This window comes from Gopherus flavomarginatus, chromosome 1 (genome assembly GCF_025201925.1).
Source record: "Gopherus flavomarginatus isolate rGopFla2 chromosome 1, rGopFla2.mat.asm, whole genome shotgun sequence".
NCBI classification, from domain to species: domain Eukaryota; kingdom Metazoa; phylum Chordata; order Testudines; family Testudinidae; genus Gopherus; species Gopherus flavomarginatus.
The window spans coordinates 29112755-29127515 of NC_066617.1; the positions used below are offsets into that span (position 1 = coordinate 29112755).

Sequence of the window (14761 nt, forward strand, 5' to 3'; positions counted from 1 at the left end):
GAGTGGCGTACTTATTCCTGAAGAAAGTCACTTCTATTTTGAAGTAGACTGTTCATATGGGGAATAGTTACGGGGGAATACCTTATCGTTCCCTGGGGACTTGATACAATGGGAAGGCTTGTGTGTTCCAATGACCCTGAGAGAGAGCCTGGTGGGAGTTTAACTCCTGGTAGGGCCGGTCCAAGCTGGACATGTCAAAGGGTGGAGACCAAATGAAAAGCAGTCCACAAGTCCTCCAGGTTGAGCAACAGGCCAACGATCTGCCCTCTCAAACAAGCTGCGTTACAGAAACACAACAACGTAGTCACTCCAGCAAACAGTAGGATAGACAGGGATGGCAGAGCGTTGTTCATGTCCTGAGCGATATCTGATGGTGTGGGAAGGAGTCAGATTCAGAGTACCATATAGACTCGTTCATAAGCCGAATATTTTTGGTAAAGAAGTGACACAGCAAAGAGCGGGGGTCGGCTTATAAACCGGTCTACACCAAAATTTGATGATTTTAAACTCTATGTAATCACTGAATTGAATATCTAATACATTGTCATTTTGTTTACCTGGAGCGTCTGCAGGCATGTAGCCCCTCAGCTCCCTGTGGCCGCGGTTCCCCGTTCCCAGCCAATGCTGGGAGCTGAGGGGCTTCATGCTTGGGAATGCTCTAGGTAAACAAAATATTTCTCTGCCCTACTTCTCTCTTCTGATTGCTACTGCATGAGGCTAGTCAGTTTCCTTTTGCAGTGAGTTTTATGTGTAAAGCACTGTTTCAGCTGCTGCTGCCTGGTGTTCCACCACATCAGGGACAGCTGTGGCCAGGCAAACGACAAACTGATTGGGCAGTGGTGTGGGTGGCCAACAATATGCAGGAAACTCACCATTCACACACTCTTTGGGAGCAATAAACAGCTGCAAAAAGAATCTTAATGAGGGAGGAAAATCTAATAATTTATAAAAGGAGGATTAAATCTACAGAGGACAAAGCTTAAAAATATAATTTAATACATAAAATGATTCAAACATTACTTGACAGAGTATCTGCTGTTGGACTACTGAAGTGAACTTTTGCTTAAGAACAACCACCCCAAAACTTACTTGTCTGTTGTGTACTGGGTTTGATGTACTTGAAGGACTGGATTGTGACAAAGCTACACTGTTATTTTTTCCAATCTGAAAGACATTAATTGAATAGTATTAAAAAGCACATTGTTGTCAGATGCATGGGAAGCCTGTATTGGCCTTGTTTTCTTTCACGTTGAAAGCATGTTTTACATTTATTTAGAAAACAGAAGTAACTGCTACTGTCTATTGAAAAACAAGTTTCTTTAGATATAATCCTAGTGATCTCAGGGAACCTGTTAAAGGCAGACAAATGTAGTTACATTTCACAAAGCACATAGGAAACACTAACTGGAACAGTATGAGATGGAAAAACAACAAATCAGATGGACCCTCTGTCTAGCTCTGCAGTGACCCAACTTTGACTTGTGGGCTACAGACTGATTTCAGACGGATGCCCTGGGCTGCAGCTCATCTATTGCAGCACCTCAAGCTAGTGGACACATTGCGAAGGCCTCAAGCTGCTGAGTCTTGAGAAGTCCTTTGGATTTCTGACCTAAACTTTATTCCATTTTGCTGTGTGTCATGGTCAACTTCCAGCACCTGTCCCTGTGAATCCGCAGCCCTAACAGCTGCACATGGGAAGTGCTGCATTATACACAGGTACCTCTAACTGTTGTGCAGGAGGACACTTATGACTATTTTAAATGGAGGAACCTACGTTGCATTCCCCTAGTTTAATGTTTATACCCTTAAACACTCTTTTGTTAAGTGTTGTCTAACAAACTCCTTTTACAGGCAAGGTTGCAGCTTTTACTGCTGTCTTTTGTATAGTTTATTCTACATATTAATCACCCTCTGTGTAAAGCAAGGTTTCCCAATGCCCCTTAAGTTCCTGTCCTTGTTTTTAGCTTCAGTTTGCATCCTGAATCTGTTACTTTCATAAATAGGTTTGTTGCATCCATTCCTTTATATTGTACCTTTCAGCATTTTAAACACTTTATGCACCCTTGCAATTGCTTCTTTTCTAGCTATTTCTCATAGATATATAGGTTATCTCAACTGCACAGAGACCTCTCTATCATGTTTGTTGTTTCCTTCTACATGTTTATTTCCCTGTACTGAGGATCAAAGCCATAACACACAGATTGATTCAGAGTAAATCCTCCTCTCTGCCAGCTGGTCAGAGGAAAAAGGGAAGAGAGCATTTTTCAATCAGACTGACATGGTCCTTCTATAGTGCACAGGAAGCCAGATCAATTTATTAGCCCAGTGGACAGGGAGTTTACATTGCATTTGAGGAGAGGGACACTTACATGCTTTCTTCTACACATGGAATATATAAGCTGTATGAGCCTGCTCACCTACCCAATGCTTCCTTCTGCCTCTATCTAGTGGGGCAGAGTTGTTTAATGGCAGGGCAGGTTTTTGCACAGAATATGTTAGAGTATTTGATTATAAAAAGCGAGAGAGAAGAGGTATTAAATCTCTTCTCCATCCACCCCATAACTGGAGCCTCTGATCCATATTATTCCATGCCTTACAATACCTAGATTCAGAGGGCTGAGCTATGGACACGGCTTCACTATTCTATCCCTAGTGTGCTTTCTGTTTAACTCTGACCCCGCTAGTGATTTTCAAATGGTTTGAAAATGGTTTCAAATGTAGGGAAGTTGTATGTGTACGAGAGTATGAGGCAGACACAGCTAGATGACAACAAACTACAAACCTGATCCTTGTGTCCACATGAGCTGTGTTTGGTGCAGGGGGAGGATAGGGTAGGGCAGAAAGGTAGCCTCAAGCCACCTTTCTGTTCCCTCATATCCTGCAGCTGGCTGGGTCCTGGTTTGGACTCTGGCATAGCAGCGCAGGTGTTTGGGCATTGCTAGAGCACACCCTGCTCAGTCCACCCCGCCCTTCCCTGCCACATCCTTATGCTGGGCTTGGGAGACTGAGAACTGGTGGGATAGAGCCAGCTACATGGAATTACACCATTTGAAGTCTTTCCTATACAAAGAGTATCACCAGCTGCTTGATTAGGGCAGCACAAAGCCTCCAGAACCCAGTGCTGAGGATCTGATGCCAGGGGTGTAAATTTGCAGTGAGATCCATTTACTGGACCACAGAGTTTTTTTTGAGAGCCAGTGCAACATAATGTACAGACATATATTTAGATAAAATTTAGTCAAAATATTGTTATAAAATTGTCCATTGCACATCCCAGGGTTTGCCTGGATGCCAGCAGTTTCTCTCTCTGTTAGGTTTTTCTGTACGGGCCCAGCAGTGCAGTGTCCAGGCATTTATAACCACTCAGAACTGGGGAACATTGTCTTCTTACGCCTCATTGTCTTCTTACGCCTGAGGATGCAGGGATCACATATGCTTATCTTTGACTGGTACCGGTGGCTGACAAATATATTTGGAACAGGTAATTTACCAGATCAATGAATTTCATTGTCAGTCTCAATGTTATAATATTCATTGAGGAAGAAGCAAAGGTCTCTCTCCTGAGTGGAGTGAGACACACACTGAAGACCAGTGACTGTTTCCTTGCTGCTCGTGGCAGAAGGGATATGAGAGGGCATGGGGTTGGTCAGAGTTGGGTTGGGTTTTTACCAGCTTTGTGGCCTTTTTCCTTTTCCCCCAGGTCCTATCTTTTGTTGTTTTCCACTCCACACACTTATCAGGCTTGGCCTTTGTCCCAGTCCCACCAGTCCATGACATTGATCTTTTTCCTCGGGGCAGTTTTGACTCAATCTTGGTGCCTCTATGCACGTTATCCAAAACAAATTCTCTTTTACTCGTATCAGAGACAAGGCTGACGTATGGTAACAGACCTTCCCAGTCGTGCATGCAGATAACCAGTGCCTGACATCTACACTCACTGATGGAATAAACTAAGCTTCATGCACCGCTATTCCTCCTTTAGCCTTCTGTTTGTATACTGGGGCTGTCTTTGCCCTGGGTCCCGGAGCAATGTGCCATGTGAGTTGTTTACAGAGTACTGCAACTATGTAAACACTTTTCCTAGCCACTGAAGGCATCATCATGTCAAGCCCACAGTAGGGAGTTGTAGGATACTATTACGAGGAGAATGATATGAAAAATTCATTATAGCCAATTAAACTAGAGTCTGTTTAACTCCTCCTCCAGTTACAATGCTTTGAACTTAGAAAGCCCTTTTCATTGGTAAGTCTCAAAAGTTCTTTACAATGGTGGGTGATCATTTTACAGATGAGGAAACAGGCACTGAGAGGTGTGGTGACTTGCCCAAGGTCCTAGGGGGAATCAGTAGCACATCTGGGAGTAGAACCCAGGCCTCTGGGCTCCCATTCATTTAATGATGAGAATGTGATAACATAGGAGACGGAATCCCTCGGTGTATAAACAGAACAGATTAACCATATGGGTTGCAGCAGCATTAGCTTCCTCACAAAGCTCTGCTGGTAGCGCTTGTCTTTGATCTGGAGGGATTACTTCCAAGGGTGGGAGGGTAATTCAGAGTCACAGCCCATCTGGTCCTTGGCACTCTATTGAGATGGGTAATAAAAAGGTTCCAATCATGGTGGTGCTTTCTTGGTGATGGGGACAACTTTACATAGGAATTAGAGTGAGGCCAGCTATCAATTTATTCCACTTATAAACTGGTCTATTTCACAGCCATCAAAAAGTAAAGCTTTCAGATACTGCCTCCCTCGCCTGGACTTGAGGTAGAGGTGAAAAGCTCCACACCCTATCACCAGTCACCTGAGCCCTTCAGAGCCCTGCCCCTTGCTCTCTTATTATAAGAGGAGACCTACAAAATGTCAACTCTACATCAGGGAACAGCAGCAAGATTCCCAGTTGCACGAATCTGTTGTAGAATTCTAGAAACACAAATACTGTAAGAACCCAGCCTGTCAACATTCAACTCAGCTTTAACCTGGCTTTGAACATTTCAGACAAAAGACTTCATCACCCAGCTTTTTCAACACTCACACGTAAGGCTAATAAAGTTATTCAGTTGCTATACAGTAACTCCTCACTTAAAGTCGTCCCAGTTAACGTTGTTTTGTTGTTACGTTGCTGATCAACTAGGGAACATGCTTGCTTAAAGTTGTGCAAAGCTTCCTGCTAACATTGTTTGGCAGCTGCCTGCTTTGTCCACTATTTGCAGAAAGAGCAGCCCACTGGACTAGCTGGTGGGGGCTTGGAACCAGGGTGGGCTGGCAGCCCCACTATCAGCTCCCAGCTCCCCTAAGTTCCCTGTGCAGCAGCTACCCAGCAGGCTTTCAATTTCCAGCAGCTCAGCTGTCCCTTCCCTCACTGCCATGTGCTGCTCCTGCCCTCTGCCTTGGAGCTTCTCCCAGAGACTCCTGCTTGCTGTGCAGGAGGGAGGGGGGGGGCGCTAATGTCAGGGTGTCTCCCTCCCCCCTGCTCCTGCACCCTGCTTACCCCTTCATTACCAGGGTCAATCAATTTGATTTAAATCAAATCCACCCTGGTAATATCATCTATAGTCTGACTTTCCTTCCTTTTGAGATATTGAAAATTTCTTGTATCTAAGGCATCCTACTATTTTTTGGGGCACATATTTGAAACCACTGGCATGGAGATGGGATGGTAAGGCTGATATATATGGTGCTCCAATGACTGTGTGTGGATGAGGTTAAATCCAGGTCACCTCGACACAGCTAAATGACTAAGCCATGCGATCAACCACAACTGAAAAACAAAATGCCATTATTCCCTGCAAAGAAACAAAATTATCCATTTTCAAAAGCAAAAATAAATAATCTCTCTGTATGTTATGTAATTTTTTTTCTCTACTGGTAGCAGGAGAGAGAAAATACATAATGGTGCCCTCCCTTGGGGCTCTTTACTCTGTCCACTACACCAGTCTGAGAGCCCTGTTCGTCCTCTTTTCCCATTTCTGTGCTGCTCCTATGTATGGAATGCCTTTCCCAAACCATCCTCTCTCCATTCACGTTCCCTTTAAAAACTCACTTCTGCAATGTCCATATGGAGGGAGAGTTTTCGTTTAAAACAAAAACAAACAGCCACACACAAAGCTATCCCTACCTTTGGGTTTTGCAGCGTGTCCCGCCTTCTACAGCTTTTTCTCCTTTCTAGACCAGTGGTTTTCAACCTTTTTTTCACTTGCAGACCCCTAAACGATTTCAAATGGAAGTGCGGACCCTTTGGAAATCTTAGACATAGCGGTCCACAGACCACAGATTGAAAACCACTGTTCTAGACTAAAACCCCTCAGGGCAGGGACCAGCTTTGTTTGTGTGCATTGCATATCAATAATAAATCATAATAAAGGTTTTATCGGTATGCATTTGGCCACAATTATTTATTCTCACATCTTAGACTTTTGCCCACATATGGCGCCATTTTCTCCCAGGATTTCAAAGCTCTATAATCAGTAGCAATTCTCCATCCTAGATGATTTAGGTGGGGCATCCTAACCACCTTTATTTGATTCTATTTATTTAGATATTTAAAAACTGCACTGAATTCAGTGCTCTGAGCACATGCACATTAAAACAATAACCAACTGCTCAATAAAGGTGCTTTGGAAATTGTCTCATACACCTCGGCTTTGGCTACCAGAATGTTCAATGAAATACCCTCCTTGGAAGCTCTGCTGCTTTGGAGCCCTCTGGTGGAATCTGTACTACATAGTCTGTGGCAACGAAGCAAGGTCAAGGGGAAACTGTGCTGCTAAACAGCCATGAATGGTGCACAGAACTGTGATTAAGATGAATTTATTTTACTTTGACTTAAGTTTTCCGACTTCTGATTGGGGAACAGCTTCAGGGATCCGGAGGTGGCTGTACCATTGTTTCAGTATAAGCAAAGAAGAGAAAAGCTTCTGACCACACGCCCCCTCCCCACTGAAAAATGTAAATACTACCATTTGACAGATGGTGAAGACACGGGCAGCTCACAGATCAGGCACAGAAGTTTGATGATTTGCCTAAGGTCACAAAGCAAATCAGTGACAGATCTGGCAGAAAACAGAGCCCAGCAACAGAACTTAGAAGGACTGACCATCAGCTATCTGTTCTAACAGACAAACTGTCCAGAATTTGTCACCCAATTAAAGTGGAAAGGGAAAACCCCTGAACACTGCTATTTATAAAAGAAATTATAATCAAAAGAAGATACAGGTTATTGTGGAAATAAGTGCTAATTTCACAAATACCAGCTCAATATATTAAACTAGCTATTGTAATTAAGTAGTGCATCACCATTTTTTCAATACCATGACCCCATGTTACAACAGAAATAGCGTTGGGTTCCCACACTGCCATCTATCCATAAAGAAAGAGAGGATGGCCATAACTCCTCCATCTCCCCCACAGCCTTGTTTGTGACCCCCTACGGTGAGAACTAGTCCATACCACATAGGGCTCAAACACGTTTCTTTTAAGCCCTTTTACTACTTTGTTTTCTGTAATAAGTGCACTGTGGATTGTTCCAATAGCCACAGTATTCCGTGAAAACTACTGTTCCTTCTCTTTTCAACGTATTGATCTGAATTATCCAGTCATGATGTTTAAAGCAGTCACTATGCTTTGTGTGTAACGCATACCATTTAAAAATTATTTGAACGTTAATAAAAACAAATAAAAGTGTTTTTAAAACAAATCCACATGTGAAGCAAACTTCCATTCTCCTGGTTCCAACTATGAAATAAGTCTATTTTTTTTTAGCTTTATTGAGTTCACCAATCCAAAAGTTACTGTACTCCAGAATAAGGACTGTTGTCTAATAAAGGGGATCCTAATTCGCAGAACTGAGGTCATCACCAGTCTTTGAACAATTCGTTTAGGAGCCAAACCCCTAAAAAGGGAGTGAACGAGCAGTACTGCTCAAAGGGGAAAACGAGTTTGGTTTAGGTCTGGAATCAGAAAGACACTGAGAGCACAAAACAGCCACTGAATCCATGGGAGTGACTGGTACTCTACACCTTTCAGGAGCAGACCTTTATTTTGCATATGTTTATGAAAAAAAATAGCACTCCAAAAGCAAAACATCTGTATATAAAGAAACAAATCAGATGAGCTGTGCAGTTATGCGCTATACTGAGATAGATTACCTATTGAATTTGCACACACTGTACCAAGCCATGAACGAAGAGCAGGAATTAACTTCTGAAAATTCTTCCCCATCCTTCCCCCTCAGTTTGATTTCTAAAACATAACTGGCTAGTTGTATAGTTGCATTAAGACTGTTATAACTCGTAAAACAAAAATATTTGAATTAAGTATCACAAAGGTGTTTTGCACACTTGAACCTCCTTTCCACACCGGGTTCAAAACAAATGCAAAAACATTTTTGCATCAGCCTAAACAGTAAGTTAGAAGATGAAAAACAGAGTCTGAGACAATTGTAAAACCAGTTCCCCCACAAATCAGTATATTTCAAATAAGGCAAACAAGACCTGCAGAGAAGTAACTGGAAGAATCCCTTACCTGCCGAGAGAGCGAGCTGGTTGGAGGATCTGGCACCGTAGAAATAAGGTTGGCAGTGCTCTTTTTGTGAACACTATTCATACCAGGCATTTTAGTGATTTTACAGGCTTTGCTACCAGTACTAGAGTTTTTACGTTTTTTTCCTTCTGATTTGTCAAAAGAAAGGGGTAGAGAAGACACTGCATTATGTGCTGCCAGGGAATGGTCCCCTGAATGGTGCACAAAGGAGGATACAGGCAAATTAGAGGAGTCAATACTGCTTACTACCATGCTCATGTGTTTTACTGAGTCAGTTGAGCTACTTGCTAATGAAGTCCGTCCTGAGGGCTCCGATTTGGCACTGAGTGGGCTTGTTCCATTGTTTGTATTGTGTACAGACAGACTGTTATAGGAAGATGTAGCCTGATAGGAGTTCAAAGTTGAACTTGAGTTCAGGACACAGTTCTTTTTGTGGGACCCTGAAAATGAAGACGAGGAGGATGTTTGCAAAGATAATGAAGAGGAAGAAGACTGTGACTTTTTCTTTTTGTTACTTGAAGATTCATCGCTACGAGACGACAGGTCTTTGACTTTTGAGGATTTGCTGGTTTTTGTTTTGGATGGCTTGTGGGATGGGGAAGGGATGACTGCTGGCACTGGTGACACAGCTGATGGTGCCTTAAAAGTTGAGTCCATGATACCTAAACTTGCGGCCACATGAGGAAAAGTTGTGGTGTGTGACACAATGGAATTCGTATCCGATGCTGTCACAAAGGCTGTGTTTGATAACATGGCTGATGTCATTATGTAAGAAGAAGTGATTCTTGAGCTGATGGGTGTTGAAGGAATATACACTGCATTGGGGTTGCTGAAAGGCTGTAAAACTGATGTCGGAAAAGGGGTGGTGATATGTGCTGCTGGAGAAGGCATGGGGCTATCTACCGCAGGAGGGATTTTCCTAAATATGAAAAAGAAAAACATTGAGGTTCAGATTTTTAATTTTTCATTCAATCTGATAGGTTCAATTTGAGCAATGCAGATATGAACAATTTTTCTGGATAGACCAAACTATGAAAAAATAGCAAACCAAAGACATTCTAATTCTGAATACTATCCCTAGTGACCATGTACATTTTAACTCCAATACCACAGACTATATTGCACATTTTGTGTCAGTTTAAAATGTCTATCTTTTTTAAACTCATAGTTCTAATGTTAAGTGCTTTGTGATTCAACCTAAAATAAATATGCACACACATTTTATGACTATAATAATTTCCTAAACATGGATCTTAAAATTATATTTTCCCAACGCGTAGTTTCAAATCAGGAGTATTGATCTGATGCTGAAGAAAGTGGGGGAGTAATACACAGACATGAGCAGAGAATTATGCTGTGTAAACTTCCTCAAACAACACTGCCAATGCCTCTTAATCCTGCCTGCAACACACCTGCTAATGTAGATCCAGGCTTCACTTCAGCAAAAAGTGCTAAGTGAAAATTCTGAGTTCAATGTTTCAATTAAATAATGTTATTCCAAATTTAATTTCCTGTTTCCTGCCCCACCTTACAAAATAACGCAGAGATACAAAAAAGCTCAATCACATGATTCTCAACCTCTAACCATAATGTTTAAAAATATTACATTTGTTTTTCTTGAAAGTATCCAAAGGATGGATTAGTGGGACAATTCAACATTAACCTGAATTTACAGGTCAGATCAATGAGGGTGGCGAGCTCTTGCACTTGGCTGGTTTCTGAGTTGTGAATCACAGGATTAGCGCAGTTAGAAAAGCATAGTCCATCACTCTGTCAGTGCAGGATTGTTCCCTATAGCCCATTTTAGGGCTGGCCAGATAGGATTAGTCAAATACCTATCTGATGAATTTCGCTGATTTTTGTTGAATAACTTGTCAATTTTTTGTGATATTTAATCAGCTCTATAGGTGGCTGAATACTACTTGGAGAATATATTATTCAATAATTACCAGTGAAATTAGTTATCTATATTGAATTTTGTTTTCTATTCAGCCAACTCTAGCATATATTTTATTGCTTTATCTAGTCTTACCTTAAGTGTCCCAAGAAATTGGGCTTCTGTCATTTCTTCTGGGAAACTATTACATGTCCTTTCCCTGCCATTCAGCCTAAAGTTTAACTTTCTTAATCTCACTCAATTTCTCCAAGTTACACTCCTTTGTATCAGCCTCTCAAATACAACTTTTTCGAGCCATGTTTACACCCTTCATGGATTAATAGACTCAGATCTCTTTGGCCCCAGAATGGTCACTCAGACAAATATACATAAAAACTCTCAACGGAGTATTTCCTTATAAAGTAGTTCTGATTTCCTAAGTACTCTCATTGATCTTCTCTGAACTACATCCTATTTGCAGTATCTATCTGGAATTGAAGGGCCTAGCACTGAACAGAATGCTTATGTTAGAGAGGGGGATGGAATTATGCAGAGGCCTGGGAATGACGAATTAATGAGAACTAGGGCTGGTCTACACTGTGTGTGTGTGTGTGTGTGTTTCGAACTAAGATACGCAACTTCAGCTATGCTATTTGCGTAGCTGAAGCCAAGTATCTTAGTTCAACTTATCTGGTTGTCCTCATGGCGGCGAGTCGACTGCCGCGGCGTCCACATCAACTGCGCTTTTACTCCTCCTGCCGAGGTGGAGTATGGACATCGATTAGCGGATCGATTTATCACGTCCAGACGAGATGTGATAAATCGATCCCTGATACATCGAACACTACCCGCCAATCCAGCAGGTAGTATAGACGTACCCCTAGTCTCAACTCTGCTAATGACTTGCTGTGTGACTGTGGACAAGTTGCTTAGCTTCTGTGTGCCTCGCTTTCTTCATCTGCAAAGTGGGGGTGCTAATTCTTACCCACCTTTGTGAGTAAGATGAAAAGTACTACATGAGTATTATTATTCTGGGGAACATATTCTCAGCACACTGCTTCACCTCACCCCTCATCTCTGCTGCATGATCCATAGCTATGGGACTGCAATAGCATCAGTTCTAGAGTAGTGCTTTACAAATGCCCCTGCTTAGAGAGACTGTAATGCAGTCAGTTGGGGAAGATGAGAAAAGCTCAGTCTGGAAGAAGGAGAGGATAAGAAAGGGATACAATTAGGGACCAGTATCATGAACTTTTAATGTTATATGGTAAATAAAGTGCTGACAGAATTAACTGAAAAAAGAAATATTCAACATATGTAGAGATTTCATAAAGAGGCTGAGCTGGTAGTTGGGTAAAACATTTAAGGTTAGATCCTGCTCTCATTGAAATGCAAAGCAAAACTCTCACTGACTTCGATGGGAGCAGGATGGTGCCTTTTAATATGTTTCACAGTACTGACAGAGGCAGTGGTTTTTTACACTTTTCATGGTAGTCACGATGCCAGTGACACACACTCTCAGCCACCTGAGTGCTGAATCTCCGGATGAACAAAATTAGTAGCTCACAAATCTTTTGAGCTTCTATTCTGGGGATCCACAGCTTTCCCTCTGGGTGGCAAAAGTAATGGAACTATAGCTCTGAGCAGGAAGCTGGTCTAATGAACTGCTACAGCTTCTACTGGAAGATGAGAAACACTTGTGCAGCAAACACCGGCTGTGTCTCAGCTATGCAAGAAACTAACCCCTGAGGCAACAAGCCCACTGTTTCCAAACTGTCTCCCAGCACAACAGCCTTATCTTCTGTAGACCACAAGGTAAGTCAGACAAGCCGAGCTTTAGTATTTCAACAGCAATATATTTAAATAAAATTAAAACTGGTTTATCTAATAACTGCTATATAAGGCCTATAACAGCTCTGATATATGGAGTGACATGAAACATTACAGAGTAATGTAGTTATATTGGATGGAGTATGCACACTGTGCAGTACAATCCCACAGTCATATCTTCAAGTCCCATGTGCTGTTTTTACATTGTTTTCTAAATTCTTAAATTTTAGTAATGCTGGCTATTTTTAATGCATCTGTGCAACTCATACCCATATGCAGTGCTTAGGACACTGTTGCAAAATATAATGGTGAAATATGTTTAATAGTGCATTGCAAATGGACATGTTAAGACCTCAATGCCAATGAGCCTCATGAAACCTGTGTGCTGCCAGGAATACCTCATGTTATGAAACCTTGACACACTGTATCAAGTGCTCAATGTATGGTACTGACACCATTCCCCTTTATTCCAAACACCTTCAGTCTCCTCCAGGGTTGTCACAGATATATAGTTTTCCTTCCAGTTTTGAGGGGAAAGAATGAACATCATGCAAAGTTGACACCAATGATGCTCTGCAGATTGGTCAACAAAGATGTGCTGCTAGCCAAGCAGCATTGGAGAGAAGGACTGGGCTGTTATCCATATTTTTGTTCAGTAAAAGAATGGCCACAGTGGGTCAGACCAAAGGTCCATCTTGCCCAGTATTCTGTCTTCCAACAGTGGCCAATGCCAGGTGCCCCAGAGAAAATGAACACAACAAGTGATCATCAAGTGATCCATCCCGCTGCCCATTCCCAGTTTCTGGCAAACAACAAGGAAGTGGAGAGTCCTGCACTTAGGACGGAAGAATCCCATGCACTGCTACAGGCTGGGGACCGACTGGCTAAGTGGCAATCTGCAGAAAAGGATCTGGGGATTACAGTGGATGAGAAACTGGATGAGAGTCAAAGTGTGCCCTCGTTGCCAAGAATGCTAATGGCATTTTGGGCTGCATTAGTAGGCACACTGAGGGAAGTGATTATTCCCCTCTATTCAGCACTAGGGAGGCCACATCTGGAGTACTGCATCCAGTTTTGGGCCCCCCACTACAGAAAGGATGTGGACAAATTGGAGAGAGTCCAGCAGAGGGCAACAAAAATGATTAAGGGGCTGGGGCACATGACTTATGAGAAGAGGCTGAGGAAACTGGGGTTATTTAGTCTGCAGAAGAGAAGAGAGAGGGGGGATTTGATAGCAGCCTTCAACTACCTGAAGGGGGGTTCCAAAGAGGATGGAGCTGGGCTGTTTTCAGTGGTGGCAGATCACAGAACAAGGAGCAATCGTCTCAAGTTGCAGTGGGGGAGGTCTAGGTTGGATATTAGGAAAAACTATTTCACTAGGAGGGTGGTGAAGCACTGGAATGGGTTACCTAGGGAGGTGGTGGAATCTCTATCATTAGAGCAGGCCTGCACAACACGCAGCCCGCAGAGGCTCACTGTGCGGCCCGCGGTGGGATTCAAAAGGCTCTGAGCTGCCCACAGTGGTGGGGAGCTCAGAGCTCTTTAAATCTCAGCCGCGGCCCGGATTCAAAAGGCTCTGGGCTGCCCACAGCGGTGAGGAGCCCAGAGCCATTTAAATCTCAGCTGCGGCCGGGATTCATAGGGCTCTGGGCTGCCCGCAGCGGCGGGGAGCTCAGAGCTCTTTAAATCTCAGCCGCGGCCGAGATTCAAAAGGCTCTGAGCTGCCCGCAGTGAGGGGGAGCTCAGAGCTCTTTAAATCCCAGCCGTGGCCCGGATTCAAAAGGCTCTGAGCTGCAGGCAGCCGCGAGCTCAGAGCTCTTTAAATCTCAGCCGCAGCCGGGATTCAAAGGGCTCTGGGCTGCCTGCAGCGGTGAGGAGCTCAGAGCTATTTAAATCCCAGCTGCGGCTGGGATTCAAAAGGCTCTGGGCTGCCCGCAGCGGCGGGGAGCTCAGAGCTCTTTAAATCTCAGCCGCGGCCCGGATTCAAAAGGCTCTGGGCTGCCCACAGAGGTGAGGAGCCCAGAGCCATTTAAATCTCAGCTGCAGCCGGGATTCATAGGGCTCTGGGCTGCCCGCAGCGGCGGGGAGCTCAGAGCTCTTTAAATCTCAGCCGCGGCCGAGATTCAAAAGGCTCTGAGCTGCCCGCAGTGAGGGGGAGCTCAGAGCTCTTTAAATCCCAGCCGTGGCCCGGATTCAAAAGGCTCTGAGCTGCAGGCAGCCGCGAGCTCAGAGCTCTTTAAATCTCAGCCGCAGCCGGGATTCAAAGGGCTCTGGGCTGCCTGCAGCGGTGAGGAGCTCAGAGCTATTTAAATCCCAGCTGCGGCTGGGATTCAAAAGGCTCTGGGCTGCCCGCAGCGGCGGGGAGCTCAGAGCTCTTTAAATCTCAGCCGCGGCCCGGATTCAAAAGGCTCTGGGCTGCCCACAGAGGTGAGGAGCCCAGAGCCATTTAAATCTCAGCTGCGGCCGGGATTCATAGGGCTCTGGGCTGCCCGCAGCGGCGGGGAGCTCAGAGCTCTTT

The 14761-nt window shown here is 43.8% G+C and overlaps 1 protein-coding gene across 15 annotated transcripts in view; it reads right to left on the reverse strand.

The window, feature by feature from the left end:
- The window catches only part of ATXN7L1 (ataxin 7 like 1), a 197570-nt gene that overhangs the window by 6620 nt on the left and 176189 nt on the right, over window positions 1-14761 (reverse strand). For 14 of the 15 annotated variants that reach the window (XR_007769808.1, XR_007769810.1, XM_050925374.1 and 11 more), the window contains 2 exons: window positions 8520-9456; window positions 1090-1164 (listed from right to left, as the gene is read on the reverse strand). Coding sequence is in view for 13 of the 15 variants with exons in the window: in XM_050925374.1 (XP_050781331.1) it covers window positions 1090-1164; window positions 8520-9456 (1012 nt within the window). In the remaining 2 variants the exon portion in view is untranslated. The remainder of the gene's footprint in view (window positions 1-1089; window positions 1165-8519; window positions 9457-14761) is intronic. The other variant, XM_050925382.1, reaches the window with a different exon arrangement.